The 18,859-nt window shown below is 44.2% G+C and overlaps 1 protein-coding gene across 5 annotated transcripts in view; it reads left to right on the forward strand.

Annotated features, from left to right (window-relative positions):
* Positions 1 to 17,834, forward strand: part of SLC23A2 (solute carrier family 23 member 2) — a 59,770-nt gene extending 41,936 nt beyond the window's left edge. For all 5 annotated transcript variants that reach the window (XM_030509925.1, XM_030509924.1, XM_030509927.1 and 2 more), the window contains exons 9-16: positions 1,557 to 1,677; positions 2,572 to 2,728; positions 5,847 to 5,994; positions 6,561 to 6,666; positions 10,523 to 10,652; positions 10,784 to 10,921; positions 12,157 to 12,252; positions 12,774 to 17,834. In XM_030509925.1, the coding sequence (XP_030365785.1) occupies positions 1,557 to 1,677; positions 2,572 to 2,728; positions 5,847 to 5,994; positions 6,561 to 6,666; positions 10,523 to 10,652; positions 10,784 to 10,921; positions 12,157 to 12,252; positions 12,774 to 13,006 (1,129 nt within the window). In that variant the 3' untranslated portion in view covers positions 13,007 to 17,834. The remainder of the gene's footprint in view (positions 1 to 1,556; positions 1,678 to 2,571; positions 2,729 to 5,846; positions 5,995 to 6,560; positions 6,667 to 10,522; positions 10,653 to 10,783; positions 10,922 to 12,156; positions 12,253 to 12,773) is intronic.
* Positions 17,835 to 18,859: the final 1,025 nt, after the last annotated feature.

The raw sequence follows: 18,859 nt of genomic DNA on the forward strand, positions 1-18,859 counted from the left end.
ACATGACTCTCCATTTCCCAAGCAGTTTTCTGGCCTTGCTTGTGCTTGCAGGTGCCAAGCTGAACTAATTTCATCCCTAAACCACATCATATCATGATGTGTGAAAAGGGAAGTTATTCCTGAGTTGGGCTTTGCCTGGATCTCTGCTGAACAAAACTGTTTGCTTGGGGATTTTGGGATTTGATAATGCTTCACAGAACCCTCCTGGTGTGTAGCCAAGATAATAGGATTGAAAATATTGCAATTTATTGTTTAAATTACTATTATTTCCAGCTCTGTTTGAGCAACCTGGTCCAGTGGAAGGTGTCCCTGCCTGTGGTCAGGGATTGGAACTGGATGAGCTTTAAGGTCCCTTCAACCCAAACCATCCTATGATTCCACGATAAAATATTATTACGTTCCTTACGACTCTGTACTAAATAAATCAAAATACAAGCCCACCAGTTCTCAGGAAGCTGTCAGGGAGTGGACAAAGTCCATCTTTCCATAATGGACTTTGGGAGAGATGCCAGAATGTTCCCTGAACGCAAGGAAAAGGTGCCTTTATCACTTGACTCGAGTTAGGGCTATAAATGCCACCCTTCTTCTGCTGAGCTCTTTGTTCCTGGAGCTTGAGGGAGAATAAAGCTGGGTTTGTTTCTTACAGTCTGAAACTGATCTCAGACAGAAAAGGGAGGTTTAACATCCACCTCCTTCTTTCTTTTTAAGTCAGCTGATAAAAACATAATCTCAGATTTCAGAGCAGCTTTGCTGCTTCAGACACTTTGACTCTTTGTGTGGCCTTTTTATAGCACAACTGGGTTTTGGCTGTTTCAGAATCGAGCAGCCTGCCCTGGGCTTGCAGTTTTCATTGCAGTGGATACTTATTTTAGCTGTAGAGTTGAATTAATTGTTAACACATAGAGGAGGTTAGTTTTGATGAGGGGGGGAAGTGCATAACGCTGGAGGCTTCTAAAAGCTGTGATAAATTGGGTTACTGAACTGCAGTTGAATGGGATCTTGGGGTTTGGGGCTCTATTCTGCTTAATTTACAGCTGATCAGTGAAAGATGTGTATACAAAATAAGAACTGGGGATTATTAAGAATTGAAGAGAATTTCCTTTGACAGGAGGTTTTCCAAGTGCTTTGGAGTTTTATGCAACTGTTGGAAGTGTAGAAATTATTGTAGGCTGGCCTCCAGTTTTCCTCTTTCTTCCCAATTGGAGCAGGAACCTTTGGGCTTCATACGAGGAGCAAACCTGGACACACAGTTTGAGTCGAAAGAAGCCAGCAGCACAGCGTAGCTCTTTGCTCTGAAGATCTTTACTTGCTTCATTTTCCTGCTTTCATTTCCCTGTTTGCTGCTGCCTAGTTTTGCCAGCACTTTAGAATACAAATTACATTGGTTTGGCTTTGGTGGAATAATAATCTATTTAAAATACATTGTCTTACGATGCTTTGTGCTGAATTTCAGGTGTCTGAAGAGCCTGAACAGGTTTGTGCTGAGAAGGATTTTGAATGCATCAGTGCTAACGATGTGTCTCTCTTGTCCCCCCCTCCTCCTCCTTTTTTCTCAGGACTATTTTCCTAGTGTTGTTGTTTTCTCAATATGCCAGAAATGTCAAGTTTCCTTTACCCATTTACAAATCCAAGAAAGGATGGACAGCATACAGGCTGCAGCTCTTCAAGATGTTCCCTGTAAGTAGTTGGACTTGTTCTTCAGTTGGCAAAAGAAACTCACTTGTGTTTGGGGTGGGGTTTTGATTTTTCTTAGTAATACAGTAGATCATAAAGGTGAAAAAAAAGCTTAAATGGACTTACGAGAAGGTTAACGGAATGGTTCAATTATATCTATATATCTAATATATTGATTTATATAAATGTCTCATTAACATCAATGCCCATCCCTGGCAGTGTTCAAGGCCAGGTTGCCCACAGGGGCTTGGAGCAACCTGCTCTAGTAGAAGATGTCCCTGCCCGTGGCAGGGGCTTGGAACTGGATGAGCTTTAAGATCCCAACCCAAAACACTCTGTGATTCTGTGGTTTGCCACAGGAAATAGTCTCTTGCTGGAGTCTTGCAGATCCCATTCTGGTCTCTGACCCTGATGCAGAGTCATTGGAGTGATGAAGATCATGGAGGGGAGGGAAGGGGGTAGAGAAGAAAGTATGTTTATGCATGCAGCGAAAGCCTAAACTGAGCCCTCCAAAAAGGGATGGTGAGATCATTATCTTCCAGTTTTATGAAAGCAATACATGGTTCTCCCATGTGAAAGGCTTCTTTTTATTTCTCTGGTAAAATTGAGCCTAATTCACTGGTTTGTTGAAGTGCCCATTTGGAGACTTTCCCATTTGTTAGGAAAGAGAGGAGGCTCGCTCTAATTCTAAAGCTTTTGTAACAGCACCTTTGTTAGGGACCAGGGGGAACCACCTCATGGATCCGTGACAGGATTTACTGCTTGTTCAGACTTAAATATCACTTAAGAGCATACTCGGATATGTGTGTAATAGATATTCTCTGCAGGAGCTGTTTGCTGTTGATGAATACTGCCAATGATAGTAAACAGCCTCTTTTTTTTCCTTCTCTTTCACAGATTATTTTAGCTATTTTGGTGTCGTGGTTGCTTTGCTTCATCTTCACTGTGACAGACGTCTTTCCCCCTGACAGCTCCAAGTACGGCTTCTATGCTCGCACAGACGCACGGCGGGGAGTGCTGTTGGTAGCTCCGTGGTTCAAGGTTCCTTATCCTTGTAAGTATGTCTGGGATTCAGAGCTGCCTTGCTAATAATATGCCCGTGGGAATCATTCCTGTTGTTTTCAGAAGCGTTGCTCTTTTCCTCTCAGTTCCATGTTCTGATGCACTTCAACGTGCACTAATCTGAAGGCATCGTAGGTGGGCATATGATGTTCTTTTTAATGTTTTCCTCTTTAATCTGATCATTTAAGGTCTTGCCCAAGAAAAGCTGAGTTTCTGGATGTGTAGAAGGCACTTGCAGGGTTTATCTGGGTCGCTCTTGACTTCTAATAACATAGGGTGATGTACATATAACATGGAGGGTGGTGACTCTCCCCCTCTACACCACTCTGGTGAGACCCCCCCCCACAGTCCTGCATCCAGCTCTGGGGCAACAGCACAAGAGGGATGTAGAGTTGTTGGAGCAAGTCCAGAGGAGGCCACGGAGATGCTGCAAGGGCTGGAGCAGCTCTGCTCTGGAGCCAGGCTGAGAGAGCTGGGCTGGGGCAGCCTGGAGAAGAGAAGGCTCCTGAAGGGGAGACCTTAGAGCAGCTCCAGTGCCTAAAGGGGCTCCAGGAAACCTGGAGAGGGGCTTTGGACAAGGAATGGAGGGACAGGCCAAGGGGAATGGCTTTAACCTGCCAGAGGGGAGATTGAGATGAGCTCTGAGGCAGAAGTTGTTCCCTGTGAGGGTGCTGAGGCGCTGGCACAGACTTTTCCCAGAGAAGCTGTGGCTGCCCCATCCCTGGCAGTGTTCAAGGCCAGGTTGGACACAGGGGCTTGGAGCAACCTGCTCTAGTGGAAGGTGTCCCTGCCCATGGCAGGGGGCTGGAACTGGATGAGCTTTAAGGTCCTTTCAACCCAAACCAGGCTGGGATGCAGTGATTTTCAGGGCATGGTTGATTTATCTGTGCTTGTCGATACTGTGGTCAGCTGCTGTTTAGTTATATGATAAGGACAGGTTATTACAGCTTCTGTAGAGCTACTGAAGTCATTGATTCTCACCATCTCGAGGATCATTAGTGTGTGGAGTTTTTTCCAGCTCAGTGCACTTCCCTGCCCCAAACACACCCATCCTGGAATTAGCACAACCATTGCCAACTGCATAAAAACGTCCTGACTTGCACAAGCAGCCCTGGAATTGGGCCAGTGGGCAAGTCAGAGAATGCCAGTCAGTGCTTATCAAAGGACATGAAAGTGTTTACAAGAGAACACAAAATGCTTTTCACACCACCTTGGCTGTTTATCATCTTTTGCTTGGCCACCTCTAAGCTTAAAAGCTGTTAAAGGCTGTTTGTTATGGCATGAGGTAGAGTTGCACAACTGGTTCCCCCTTGTGCTGCTCCAAAATCAATGGGGTTATAATAGAATAATATTCTACCAGAAGAGAAGAATAGAAATAGTTAGGAATCCCGTTAGGTAGTAATGAGGCAGCTTCCTTGTGGCTTTCCATATGCTTTGATTCTGATTAGTTCTTAAAAGCAACCACTTCTAAAGCAGTACTTGCAAGCTGTATAATAGAAGCTTTTGGGAAAGAAGAGGAGGAAAACTTCTCCACCCTGATTAGACCTTTCTTATTTGAAGCCTTGTTCATTCACGTTCGTGTGACTTAAAGTTCCTTTTGTTTGCAAGAGGCTCATCTATTTCAAAGAGATAAAAGCATCAAGGCAATTGCTGTGGAAAACCTGCCAAGCTGTTCTGCAGGCTTAAATTAATCTTATTTTCTTTTCTACAAAAGTAGGGACTTGGAAGGTGTTTGTGCAGTGATCATAGTTGGTTGTTGGCCATTCTCTTTGGGAGACTAAACTTGTAACCAAAGACTGAGGTTTTTAGAGCAGTAATAATGAAGTGGCATTCGCCTCACTGATCAGAACTGTTTTCTCACAAGCAGTAGTTCAAATTCCTTCCTTCTGAACAAGGAATTGTTTTGGTGCGGTTTGGGGTTTTTTGGGTTTTTTCCAAGCATGATCAAAGCAGTTGCTTGGATGGTTTCTCCTTTGCTTTTTTCGTCTATTTGAACTTGCCAGACTGTGTTATTTTGAAGGGAGTTTGTTGATTCCATTAAAGATGAATAATGGAATGATGGCCAGCAGGAGCAGGGCACTGATTGTCCCCCTGTGCTGGGCATTCGAGGCAGCACCTCGAATCCCGTGTTCAGCTCTGGGCCCCTCACTGCAAGAGAGACATTGAGGTGCTGGAGCGGGGCCAGAGAAGGGCCCCGGAGCTGGTGCAGGGCCTGGAGCACAAGTGTGATGGGGAACGGCTGAGGGACCTGGGGGGGTTTAGTCTGGAGAAGAGAAGGCTCAGGGGGGACCTTATCGCTCTCTGCAACTGCCTGGCAGGAGGATGGAGCCAGGAGGGGGCTGGTCTCTGCTCCCAAGGAACAAGGGATGGGGCAAGAGGAAACGGCCTCAAGCTGCCCCAGGGCAGGTTTAGATGGAGCTGAGGAACAATTCCTTCCCCAGAGGGTGCTCAGGCATTGGAACAGGCTGCCCAGGGCAGGGCTGGAGTCACCGTCCCTGCAAGTGTTCACACCCCGTGTAGCCGAGGCCTCAGTGCCATGGGTCAGTGGTGGCCTTGGCACTGCTGGGGAATGGTTGGACTCAATGATCCCATATGGAGACAGGCTGAGAACATTGGGGCTGTTCAGCCTGGAGAAGAGAAGCTGTATGGAGACCTCAGAACAGCTTCCAGTGTCTGAAGGGGGCTACAAGGATGCTGGAGAGGGACCTTCATCAGGGACTGTAGTGATAGGACAAGGGGTGATGGGTTCAAACTGAAACAGGGGAAGTTCAGGTTGGAGATAAGGCAGAAGCTCTTCCCTGTGAGGGTGCTGAGGCGCTGGCACAGGGTGCCCAGAGCAGTGGTGAATGCCCCATCCCTGGCAGTGTTCAAGGCCAGGTTGGACAGAGCCTTGGGCGACATGGTCTAGTGTGAGGCATCCCTGACCATGACAGGGAGTTGGAACTGGATGAGCTTTAAGGTCCTTTCCAACCCAAACCATTCTCTGATTCTATGATCTTAAAGGTCTTTTCCAACGCATATAATTCTATGATCCTATGAACTTGCTGCATGTTTTGATATCTGAATTGTTTTCTGTGGCACAAGAGATTTCAGTTTTCTTTCCTTCACAGTTCAGTGGGGACTGCCAACGATTTCAGCTGCTGGAGTAATAGGAATGCTCAGCGCCGTTGTTGCTAGCATTATTGAATCAATAGGAGATTACTATGCCTGTGCCAGGTTGTCTTGTGCTCCTCCTCCACCTATTCATGCAATAAACAGGTATGTCAAAAAAAAGGAAGTATTTTTCAGTGTGTTAAGCTACTTTTATGGAGTTTTCCTCCTTGGGATAAGACAGGAACATGCTCTGAGGTGGTATTTTACAATTTGGTCAAACAGAAGAGCCAAAGATCTGAAGTTTAAGATAGAACTATCATGCTTAATAATTCTATAGCAAATGTAGCATTGGAAACCTACTCCTGTTCCTACTCCTATTCCTGCTGGAGTCTGTGGATGTTAATAGTACAGTGTCTACAGGGACAGAACTCTAAATCAGATCTGGAATTAGGGGAGCTTGTCTCATTCACCTGAAATGCAGTCCTAGAAATAAAGAGCAGCTCTTAGTTTGACTTAATTCACTCAGTTTAAGAAGGTGGGTATCTAAGGCATAGAAAACAGGACTCGAGTTGGGTTTCCATGTGTGTTGCAGCTTGAAATGTGAATTATCATAATTCATGTGGGACAGATGCTTAGCAGGCTCCCCATGCAGATGTAAAGCACCACCTGAAGTGAGTCTGCCCTAATACAAGTTTGCCTCTATTTTGTGTTTCCCTGTTTTTGATTTACAGAGGGATTTTTATTGAGGGTCTCTCCTGTGTCTTGGATGGAGTATTTGGGACGGGGAATGGATCAACTTCTTCCAGCCCTAACATTGGTGTCTTGGGCATCACAAAGGTATGTGCTTTACCTTGGTTACTCAGTGATGTGAGTATTTTTATCTCCTCTAGTGGGTGGCTCATGCCATTTTCATGTTTCACAGCATGATCCTCTTCCAAGAAACCATACTATTTAGGACTTGGTGCAGAGAAACTTTACACAGTGTTCTCAGTTTACCTGATGTGTCTGTACCAGCTCTTTTCTAATGGAAATGCACTCTAGAGAAAGACTTAAACAATCTTCTTTTTATTTAAAGGGCAGTTAGAAAACCTGCATAAAGCAGATGATGCTAAATAAGCTATCCCTTTGAAAACCAAGATGGTATTCCAGGGCTCCAGGGGGTTTGAGTTGAGGCATAAACACAGTAAACTGTACAGAAATTGCTACTCTTTGGGATGTCTTGATTCTGAAAGCATCACTGGAGTACTGGCTGGTGTTAATGTCTCACTTGAACACACAATAAAATGCAACTTGAGGTCCTTGGGTTTAACTGGAACCTGTTGGAGTGAGCCCAGAGGAGGCCATGGAGCTGCTGCGAGGGCTGGAGCAGCTCTGCTCTGGAGCCAGGCTGAGAGAGCTGGGCTGGGGCAGCCTGGAGAAGAGAAGGCTCCTGAAGGGGAGACCTTAGAGCAGCTCCAGTGCCTAAAGGGGCTCCAGGAAACCTGGAGAGGGGCTTTGGACAAGGGATGGAGGGCCAGGACAAGGGGAATGGCTTTAACCTGCCAGAGGGGAGATTGGGATGAGCTCTGAGGCAGAAGCTCTTCCCTGTGAGGGTGCTGAGGCGCTGGCACAGGGTGCCCAGAGAAGCTGTGGCCGCCCCATCCCTGGCAGTGTTCAAGGCCAGGTTGGACACAGGGGCTTGGGGCAACCTGCTCTAGTGGAAGGTGTCCCTGCCCGTGGCAGGGGGTTGGAACTGGAGGAGCTTTAAGCTCCCTTCAACCCAAACCAGTTGAAAGATTCTATGATTTATCTATCTCTGCTGACACTACAGTCAAGGTAACTTCAAAGTTAAATGCACCCTCAGTGTTTGTTTCCATCATGGTAGGTTTTTAAGGCCCTGAGCATTGTTAGGGAATTATATACTTTTGGAGGTGCTACTTAGCAAAAAATCAAAGCAGGAGTTGCTTAGAAATCTTGAGGAGTTGCTTTGTTCACATGTGGGACTGGATGTGTGCTTGAATGCTTTGCTGAACCGGGAGACCTTGGACTGCAGACAGATTTGCTTGGTACTGTTAACTTAACCTTGTTTAGAAACTACCAGCAAGATCAGTAAGAGTAATTTATGTTGTAAATAGGTACATTTTGTTGCAGATTTCACTGGGAAGCTGTAAATCTTCCTGTGTACAAGATAGAAAAAATATCTGACAATAACTCATCCCTCTGACTTAATCCAATAAAGATGATGAATTCCTCTTCAGCCATTTTTTGTCTTGCACAAAGGCTGATTCTGTTCAGTTTTAGGGTGGAATATAAATACTAATAGCACCATCTGCTGACCTTACAGGCTTCATTCGGTTGGTGATGGAAATTTCCTAGAAGAAATTTCCCTTAGCAAAATCCTGAAATAAAGGTTTGTTCTGTTCTGCTTCCTCTCTGTTGTTACTTCATAGGAGTGGATATGAATGAACAGCACTTATTTATTCACAGTCCACAGCAAGCAGTGTACATTTTGCTTTGGAACAATGGAAAATGAATGTTAAACTGGCAGCTGTTCCAGAGAACAGAGTTAACTACAGTCTGCTCTGTTCAGAGCACATGATGGAAAGTGAATATGCCTTATCCAGAATGGCACAGCTGGATGGCTCTGCTCCAGTGTTTTGTCTTGTTTTCCTGTCTGCATGCTCATTCCTAAAAACCTCATACTTTTCAACTTTGATTTACATCAAAATAGATGTCTGGCATGGAGATACTCTGCTGTTGATTTGGCAGAGGAAAACCTTTAGTGAGTAGAGAGTCCTGGTGATCCTGTTAGGCCAGTGCAACATTTGGGAAAGCATTTACCTCCTTTGAAATTAGTATATGATTACACTTAGAATTTAAATTGGAGGCTTCAGCTGGATGTAAATAGTGCAAAGCCTTTGAGTTAGGCTCCTTTATTTGATGAGAGGAGAATCAGTAAAGTCTGATTAGTTGGGGCAAAAGCCTAGGCAGCTTATGCCAAAGTGTTGGTGATGAAATGGATACTCTGATAAGGTACCAGGTACCATATCATGCACTCCAAAGTAATCACATAAAGTGTGTCCCTGAGTGCCTGGGAATAAATAGATAGTTTGAGCTAAAAACTCACCAGGATGCTTTCAGTAGCTTCCAAAAGGAGCTTAATTTGTTTGCCTTGTAGTGGTTCAGCATTTGCATAAATAAATGTCGCTGTCATGTGGATGCTTTAAAGAATCTGGCTGTTTCATGCAGGAAGATAATTTTAGAGCAAGGTACTGGTGGTCCTAAGGAAAGGAGTATATTTTTATAAAGTAGAGAAAGATGCAAGCTAAATTCTGTTGTTATTCAAGTGAACACCCTGATTTACTGGTGTAGCTTCTGTTTGTAGCGGAACATATCTCACCTGACAGTTAAATAGTGAAGATGGGGGATAGATGGTGAATGCTCCATCTCTGGTGGTGTTCAAGGCCAGGTTGGATGAGTCTTGGAGCAACCTGGTCTAGTGGAAGGGCTCCCTGCCTGTGGCAGGGGGTTGGAAATGGATGACCATAAGGTCCTTTCCAATCCAAACCATTCTATGATTAACAAATTTGTATCTACTTCTCTTCATATGTTTTAATGGGAGACCTACAAAGGGCTTTGCTAGAAACCACCTTACCAGCGTAACAGGTTGGTTTGGTTTGGTTTTGTCCCTGGGGCACGTCTTATGAATCATAGAATCCCAGCCTGGTTTGGGTTAGAAGGAACCTTAAAGCTCCTCCAGCTCCAACCCCTGCCACGGGCAGGGACACCTTCCACTAGAGCAGGTTGCTCCAAGCCCCTGTGTCCAACCTGGCCTTGAACACTGCCAGGGATGGGGCAGCCACAGCTTCTCTGGGCACCCTGTGCCAGCGCCTCAGCACCCTCACAGGGAAGAGCTTCTGCCTCAGAGCTCATCTCAATCTCCCCTCTGGCAGGTTAAAGCCATTCCCCTTGTCCTGTCCCTACAGGCCCTTGTCCAAAGCCCCTCTCCAGGTTCCTCACAGCCCCCTTTAGGTATTGGAAGCCTGATACAATTGCATACTATGAAAATATCAACCCTTCAGGTTTATCAATGACCACTACAACATTGTGCCAGAGAAATACTGCCAAAGTTTGGATGCTTAAAATAAAAATGGGAAGTGCAGGCGTTTGGTTTCAGAGCATTAGCACAGCCATGATTTGCATATGAAGCAAATTCACTTCTGATCTCAAAGAGGGATGTTATAAAATCAGTTGATAATCTCTGTCTAGAAAGCCTGCATCCAGTGAACTCTGTGGTAGGTAACTAATTCCTACATTCTTGTGTAAAAGGGCAGCAACACATGGATTTGTTCTCTTTTGCTTTTCATTTGCATTACAATGGATGTTTGCCATCTCCTTGTTATGAGCTGTTTGTTTTCTTTATGGGGCTGCACCACATTTCATGCTAACTGTGGCTATAGCAGTTACAGATGGTTTTAAAGACTTGATGTTAAGGGAAACAAAATCAAACAAAGTTATGTTATAACTGGAGTGCAGCCATGTTTCAGCTGAGCCCTCCAAGACTTTTGCCAATGCTCTACAGCCTGTGTTATAACACAACCAAAAAGCTTGCAGTTTGAAATGCAGGAAAGAAGAATAGAATGAAATGCAAGGCATCAAGTTGGACTAAATGTGGATTCTTTTCCTGTGTCCTTTCCCTTTTGTTCTGCTGCAGGTTGGAAGTCGCAGGGTCATTCAGTATGGGGCAGCCTTCATGCTCCTGCTTGGGATGGTTGGCAAGTTCAGCGCTCTCTTTGCGTCGCTGCCTGACCCCGTGCTTGGTGCCCTCTTCTGCACTCTCTTTGGTAACGTATGTTTTTTGCTCCTCTGTGTACTGCATGGCCAGACCTTTAGTGCTGTTTTAGATGTATGTTGCCATCTTTTTGTTGAAGAATAAGACTATCTAAAAGCTGGGACTTGTTTTCTCTTTACTTAGGGATGATCACAGCCGTGGGTCTGTCTAACCTCCAGTTCATCGACTTAAATTCTTCTCGGAACCTGTTTGTACTTGGATTTTCCATTTTCTTTGGACTTGTCCTTCCAAGCTATCTCAAACAAAATCCACTGGTCACAGGTAAGTGTTTCTGCCCATTTACACAAAGCATACTTTTATCTCGTACTCCTGTGTGAAGTACATACGAGTACAAAGTAACCTAAAAGGTAAATAAGAGAAAAACCAGAGTAACATGGAGTCAGTAAAAGCTCCAGATAAGAAGGGAGGTGTGTTCAGAGGAGAATTAATTGAGATGCTGAGACCTGAATTGAATGTTTCCATGGGATACATCTGAAGTTGTCCTGCTTTCTCTGGATATGACTACAGAGCAATGGAAGGAGGCGATCGCCAGCTGGACTGGAAGAAAGACTGAAAGGGTGAATCTGAGTTGTAAATGGTCTTAAAAGAATAAGGGGAAATACCAAGGTGGAGCTTGGAGGCTGGGAATTTGTTTGGGATTTTATCACTGCAGACATGTGTTCTGAATTTTAATAAACTCAGCTTCAGACTTTGGGCCAAATTCTTGCCCAAGGAAGTTGTGAATGCCCCATCCAGGCCAGGTTGGATGGGCCTTGGTCTAGTGGAAGGTGTCATGGCAGGGGATTGGAACCAAATGATCTTAAGGTCCTTCCCAACCCAAACCATTCTGTGATTCAGTTATAGTTTTGGTGAGTTTATGGAGAAGGTTTGCTATTTTAATACTACCTTCTCTATAGTGGTCATGTCCTCAAAGGAGGGCTCTCTACAGGAATACTGGAATTGTTTGGGGTTTGATTTTTAAGGGAAATATTAACTAACTTTTTATAGCTATCTCTTCAGAACCAGCTATAAGAGCATATCTAACCTATTTCAAGTTGTTCAGAAAAGTAGATCATTCAGGCAGAGTTAGGTAATGATGTATTAATGCAATGTTCTTCTCCAAAGTCTTGCCCTTTCAAAAGGTGAAGGTTTATAAAAGGAATTACTTCAGTCCACAGGATTTTACATTATGAGTGTTTCTCCTTTTTTCCATTTTGTAGCTTTCCATTTAATTTAAATGAAGCAGTTGCCTGCAGTAGAAACTAAAAGGGCATTGCATGACATTTGCATAAGCAATGAAAGCTCACGGAGTTACACTTTGGGAAAGAAGGGGTCCCTGTGGTGGACTACATTAGGTGAAGGTTCATCTGCATCTATTCCCAGGTGGTTTTAAGGATCCTACTTGAGCAAAACCCTCAGTGAACTCAGTAGCAAGTTTTCCCTTTGTGTACATCAGTAGGACATGTATATGTGTGATAAAAAAATGGAATTCTTAATGTTTTTCCCTGTTCTTGTAGGCATAGCAGGCATCGATCAAGTCCTAAACGTCCTTCTCACTACAGCCATGTTTGTCGGTGGCTGCGTTGCGTTTATTTTGGATAACACCATTCCAGGTCAGTCTTGTTACCTGAGATAACATCTGCCTTTCTGAATGGAGGTAGCACAGCATTCCATGGAGGCAGGAGATGAGGAAGAGGGTAGTGCTTTTGTTGTTGACTTGTTCAACACCTCGAGCAGACTGCTTATCACCCACGTGCCTCAGTTTCCTTGAGAACGCTTGGTTAAGGTCTTCATCTTACTAAACATGTAAAATAGCTGATAAAAATCAAACCAGAATAGTCATCTTCAGAAGACTGTTACTTTAAATACTTTAAAGATCCAAACCTGCTTCCATTCAAGAGGAAAACTTTGCCTCAACTTTCAGTTACAAAATAAAACAGATAATAGCCACTTCCAATAAACATTTTTCCTCCTCTTCCTGCCTCTTTGAGGAGTCTGGAAGATCTTTCCACTGCTTCACTGACCACGGTGTCTGACACTTGGGGTCTTCTTTCTTCTCTTAACCTCTACTATATATGTGTGTGTTTACATGAAGGTACTCACATATGTGTTTTTTTCCCCTTTTGACTTCTAGGAAGCCCTGAAGAAAGGGGAATACGGAAATGGAAGAAAGGGGTTGGGAAAGGAAGCAAGTCACTGGATGGCATGGAAACATACGATTTGCCTTTTGGCATGAACTTTATTAAGAAATACAGGTGTTTCAGCTTCCTGCCCATCAGCCCAACCTTCATGGGTTACACGTGGAAAGGCTTCAGGAAAAGCAGTAACTGCAGGAGTTCAGATGAAGACTCAGAAGCTACAGTATAGCCTTAGCTGAAATTCTATTATCTAGTTGTAGTAAAAGATGTATTTGCGGTTTCTTGCTGATTAAGAAGCATTAAAATATATGTTTTGTATATCTGCATTTAAATTCTGGAACCAGAGCTGAGACAGATTTAAAAGAGAAAAAAAAAAAAGCTTTCCTGTTGTGGGTGGTGGCACCAGATTTAGTGTCTCTGGGTCAAATCTGCTGATGCTCCTCTGTGTGATTCTCAAAAGCTAGAGATCCTTGCTCGCCTAAGCCTGGTTATTTGAAGTGGGGCTTAGTTTTCCCAAAGTATGGAGGTGCTATTGACAGATGTTCCTACTTATAGTGATTGATGTAAGTCATTGACTGGCGTTTTTGGCACGTTCATTGCTGGCAATGGTAGTTACGCCAGAAAATCTGAATCCAGTGAGAAGGGGGGGGGGGTAGATTTACTTCTAGTCCTGTCAAATCCCATATATGTTGTTTTCTACTCACTCATTTGCACATTCCATGTTTTCAGCCCCCTGGAAACCAGACTCGGTTGATACTGGCAAATCATCAGGGTGTTCTTTTGAATTCCTGATAATTCAGTCGATGTCCAGTGTTCAGACAGAAAGTTTCTGTGATAACTTTGCCAATGAAAACGATGACTTCTCCTCGCCTAGTGCTGTAGAAGGAACCACGTATTTCATCTCAGTTTGCTTTTTCTGCCTGGCATTTAACCCCCTGATGACAGTGCCCAGGGCAGGTTTTCTGTAAAGGGTCACACGTAGCTTCGGTTTTAGGGAGATGGAAAACATCAGACTTCCAGCTGGAGCCCGATAACAGTTTTTACAGCCCAATGCCTGTATCCAGCAAGACATTTCCTGGATAAAAATGCTCATTTGTTGAGCAGTTTTAAGCAGTTAACATATGTATCCACACAGCTCTTCATACAGGGTGAGCCACACGGTTGCAGCGCTGCCGGCATTCCCTGGTTTGGAATATTCCCAATTGGATACCAAGAGATGATGCTGCCTACGAGCAGCTTATGTTGCATTGCCTTTTCTTCTCTCTTTGTGGGGCTTCTGACTGCTGCAGAGGTGATCTCGAGACACTACATTTGATGTCCTCACCCACTGGATGGTTTCACGGGTATTGGGTCCAGTCAGGGCACCATTCAGATTTTTTTTCCTGGAATAGTCTCAGCTCTGATGTTATGTGGGTGTTCATGCTCATCATGCATTCATAATTAAAAGTTTTATTCCTGTTTAATGTTCTTACTATTGCAAGTTAGTTTTTAGACTTTCAGTGTGGCCCCTAAAGCATTTTTAAGCTGTGGAGATCATCAGGGAAATGTAGTGTAATGTAATTTCAAGGCCAGTATGCTCTACGGTGCTTGCATTTTGTATTCCTGGGAAAAACCCTAACAGTAGATCCTGTAATTCACTCATATTTATCCAAGTTTGACTACTGGACAGGAGCGCAGGAACTCTGTTTTCTCTGAGTCTACTTCCAGGTGAATTTGTTATTAAAGCATGGAAGGGTTGGGGTGGGGAGGGCAAGGAAAGAGCTTAACGGATCAGTACTGAATAGTGTAGAGTTGGAATGATTCCATTGATAACGTTCTCAGCATGCCATGGCTGTTTCCAGAAACTCTTTTATACCACTTTTTCCATAACAGAAGCATGTGTTTGTTCCTGCTTCAGGGAACTTTCAGTAGTTTGCAGTCTTGGTGTCAATTGGACTATGTTGAAAGCTGGTCGGAAGAGTTCTAGTGTAGTAGACAAGGTTAGTTTTGCCTGTGAAACCAAGTGATTTTAATCATCATTCAGTTTTTCCTCTTCAGGTAGAGAGGTGTTAAGAGTTCCACATCCACTTGCAGGTAGTTTGAGTGCGGAGATCTCTAATCAGCGGCACGAAGCTTCCAAATTTCCCAACTTTACGTGCAACCAAAGATGTGTGGGAGACATGGGGGAGGTAAAACTAAATATATATATATATAAAAGGAATACAAATAAAAGCCACCTATGTACGGTGGTTGTAACGATGTAAAATGCCAAAGTTGGTTATCTTATAGATGTTGAGAAAGGGAGGCAAAGGGTTTTGTTTTGTTTAAACAGTGCCACCTCAGCTATAGTGGAATGTCAAGTCCAGCCATGGTGCTGGGCACAGAGCACGGCGGTGACACCACGTCCAGGGGCTTTGCTGGCTTCTCCCCCCCCAAATACTCTTGATAAGTGAAATGCTGATGCAGTCAAGAGACGAGGTGATGAGAAATGGCATTTCTCTTCTCTCACCTTGGGCTGTGCGTGTTCTGTATTGCCATCATAGAATTATTATGGATAGAATTATGGAACGGGTTGGAAAGGACCTTAAGATCATCCAGTTCCAACCCCCTGCTATGGGCATCTTCCACTAGAGCAGGTTGCTCCAAGCCCTATCTAATCTGGCCTTGAACACTGCCAGGGATGGAGCTTTCACCACTTTGGGCAACCTTTTCTAGTGAGAAGTGAAAATTACAGTGCAACGAATCCAAGGATACTTTTTCTTCCTCCTCCTTGGAGCAGAGCACTCTTTTTGCAGCAGAGGAAAGACCATCCGAATAGATGAAGTCCAATTACTCTGTTTAACTGTTGGATTTAGTTCTTTTTGTGTCTTTGGGTCCTACCATGCCAATCCTGTTGCTTGGCTGAGGGAAGTGCAGTAGCATTTAGCCGCCGTGTTTGCTGTTCTAGCCACTGACCTTGATAACACTAAAACAAGTAGTTGTAGTTAAGCAGTCGTTTTTGTAACCAAATTTGTGTGTGTAACAACTCTCTCCACGTTATTACGAACATGAATGGTTAAAGAGGAGCCTCAGGTTTGTGAAGATCTGCTGAAGCACCTGTAATGTGTAGTGAAGGGGTAGGATGGAGTCATTGGCAGTACCTTGACCATGTGGCTGCTGCACCGGGCTGTGCTTTGGTGAGCAAAGGGTGGAAAGAGAAACTCCCCTTTCTCTTTCTGGTGCACCTGAACCCACCCCAGAGCTGCCAGTCGAAGCAGATGCATTGCTTTGCTTTGTGAGGGAAATACCTCTGAATTGCCACGTGGGTTTTGCCATCGTGGACCTTAAATCCTCCTTCCAGGTCCACTTTTCCAGGCTGGCTGCTATGGACCACCCTGGCCAGGGCCCTGGTGCTGCCGGATGGTTTGTAGAGGATGAACTTGCAGTCCTAAAAAGCATTTCAGTGCATTGTGTTGGTGGATTCTATCCAGGCTTTGCTGTGTGAGGGTGGCTGTAGAAATCCCACTGTAAATGCTATCCTGTATTTTTCCTCGCTGTGTTACTGCCTTTCAGGCTGAACTAGAAACCACCCAGGGAAGGTGACACCCGAGAGGTGAGTGAAGAGGCAATGAGATGTTTCAACCAAACTTTTGAAGACAGAAGGGCAAATATTCATGGTAGAAATCTCATTTTGTCATATCAAAGATGGTATCAATGTATGCAAAACAAAACTTGGGACTTTTGTAATCGATATTCTCTTGTATTTTTTCTTTTGTTTAGGTTAAATTAAGGATTCTTGCTAATGTTAAAACACGTTTTCTAAAGTAAAGACTTGCAAATTATACCTCTAGAAATTGAGGTTTCATAGCCAAGAGCTATTAACTTCATGTTGTCATATTAGAGTGCTTTGGCAGAGGAACTGACATCAGGTACCTCGCTCCGAAAGTTCAAACCTTAAACCCAGAATTTGCTTTCTGCCTTTTTAATACTGACTTTAAATATGGCAACTTGGTTTGTACATGAATATTGCAGTATTTTATTTCCATATATTAAAAATAACATTTCCACTCAGGATCACGAGCGCCGTGGTCCTGGGAGGGAGTGGTATGATTGTCATGACAATGTCATGTGATGGTAGAATTTCTTCATTGACGAATCTATAGTAGTTGTGTATACTTTATTTACCCATTTTTATGTTCCTACCAAAAACTAAAGGGTTTCTTTTATTGTTCATCTCCCTACTGAGATCTTGGTACTCCCGACGCAGATTGGCGCTTGCAAACTCAAATCCTCGGTCCTGCCTATACCACAAGGAGCATGTTCAGAGCATTGCATCCTGCATAAGAAGTATTGGAAAGGGCATCATTTGTGGTATAAACAGCACTCCAGGCACTTGTGGTTTAAAATAGCCAGCTTCTAATGGCTTGGGTGAGCCATTGGATGCTCGGGGCCGCTCTAAACCAACCGGTGCTTGATTGAATTTGTGTATCGATGTAGAAATGCATGTGTGACAGACCAGCACAACCTATGGTGTTCCTTTCACGTGGCCTTCTGAAACCAAAAGCGACTTATTTTTCCTCTTTTCCTGTTGTTTTAAGGGGGTGGGGAGCGGCGGGTCACTCGTTTTGGCAGAAAACATCCCTCTTGGTGCATGTTTCTTAGTATTTCTTCAGGCTCCCGGCCTTTGGGCCGTGGGATGACAGGTCCTCTGTGCTCACACGTCCATACAGCTCCGACGGGTCATTGCAGTGTTGGAGGAGGCCACGACTTTGCCAGTGTTTCGCTTCTGCCCATGAGTCTGTACAGCTTCGTGCTGGGCTGCTTTGAAGTATTGGGGATCCGTGTTCAGAGCCATCCAGAATATTCCTGTCTCGTTCCAATTTGACTGTGACTGTGTGTTGTCAGCCGTACCTATTGCTAGGAGAGATAATATTTAGGATTGCCTTGTGTACTATCTGGCATTTACTACATCTTTCCAGAGAAATCATCTTGCTGCCAGTCCAAATTAATTGTACTTTGTCTGTTTCTAACAACCTTTGGCGTAACAAACTATTGACTGTTCTTAGGCAGTGGGGATAAATAGATTCCTTTTCTTTTTCCCATGACTTTTCGTGACTGACTTGGGCTGTAAAACACTTGTTTCTGTTAAACAGCAAGAAGAGGTTTGGTTTTTTTTTTTCCTTTTTGGATTTATTTTCTGTTCTGAGATGTGTAATTCTTTTATGGAGGGTTTTTTTTATTATTATTATTATTTCATCTATTTTTTTTTTTCTAACATTGCTTCATTAAACAACTAAATATTTAAAAATGTAATATTTGGACCAGATGTTGTGAATAATAGTAGATAAAGCTATTTTATTCTGTATTTTTAAAGCTGTTCAGTATAAATAAACGCGGGCATAGATGCAACGTGGCAGTGTGGTGGTGCCCTTCCTTTAACACATCCCCTTCACATTCCCTTTGGGAATCCAGGTGATGTGAAGACCAAAGCAGCTCTTTATAACCTACAACCCCAGGCGCTCTCCTTACCCTTCTAGCTCTCAGCACAAAGCTTATCCCATGAAGACACAGTAAATTCCTTGGATTTCTTTGGAAGAGGCTCTGCCTTCTCTCTGCATCTCCTCTTCTTGGTGTGTCCCTGCTTGCAGCTGAGATGTGTCCCCGTGGAGCTGCTGCTGTCCCCTCCATACCCCTCTTTGTCTAAGTTCTTGCCCTGCCTTTGGCAGTCTGTGGCCAAAGCGAAGTCTTGGCCCCTTTTTTGGGGCTGCTCCTGGTTACAGATGAATTAACTGAGTGTGGCTTTGCCTTGTCACCAGCATTTAAAAACCAGAGACTAACACCTCCCCTCATCCCTGGCCATTGAGGGAACTCGTGGGCTTTATCTGGAGCTGTAATATGAAATCGGGGCTGTTCAGCCTGGAGAAGAGAAGCTGCGTGGAGACCTCAGAGCAGCTCCCAGCGTCTGAAGGGGGCTACAAGGATGCTGGAGAGGGACCTTCATGAGGGAATGGAGTGATAGGACAGGGGGTGATGGGTTTAAACTGAAATGGGAGAAGTTCAGGTTGGAGATAAGGAAGTTGTTCCCTGTGAGGGTGCTGAGGCGCTGGCACAGCCCACCACGACT

Source organism: Strigops habroptila, chromosome 21 (genome assembly GCF_004027225.2).
Source record: "Strigops habroptila isolate Jane chromosome 21, bStrHab1.2.pri, whole genome shotgun sequence".
NCBI classification, from domain to species: Eukaryota; Metazoa; Chordata; class Aves; order Psittaciformes; family Psittacidae; genus Strigops; species Strigops habroptila.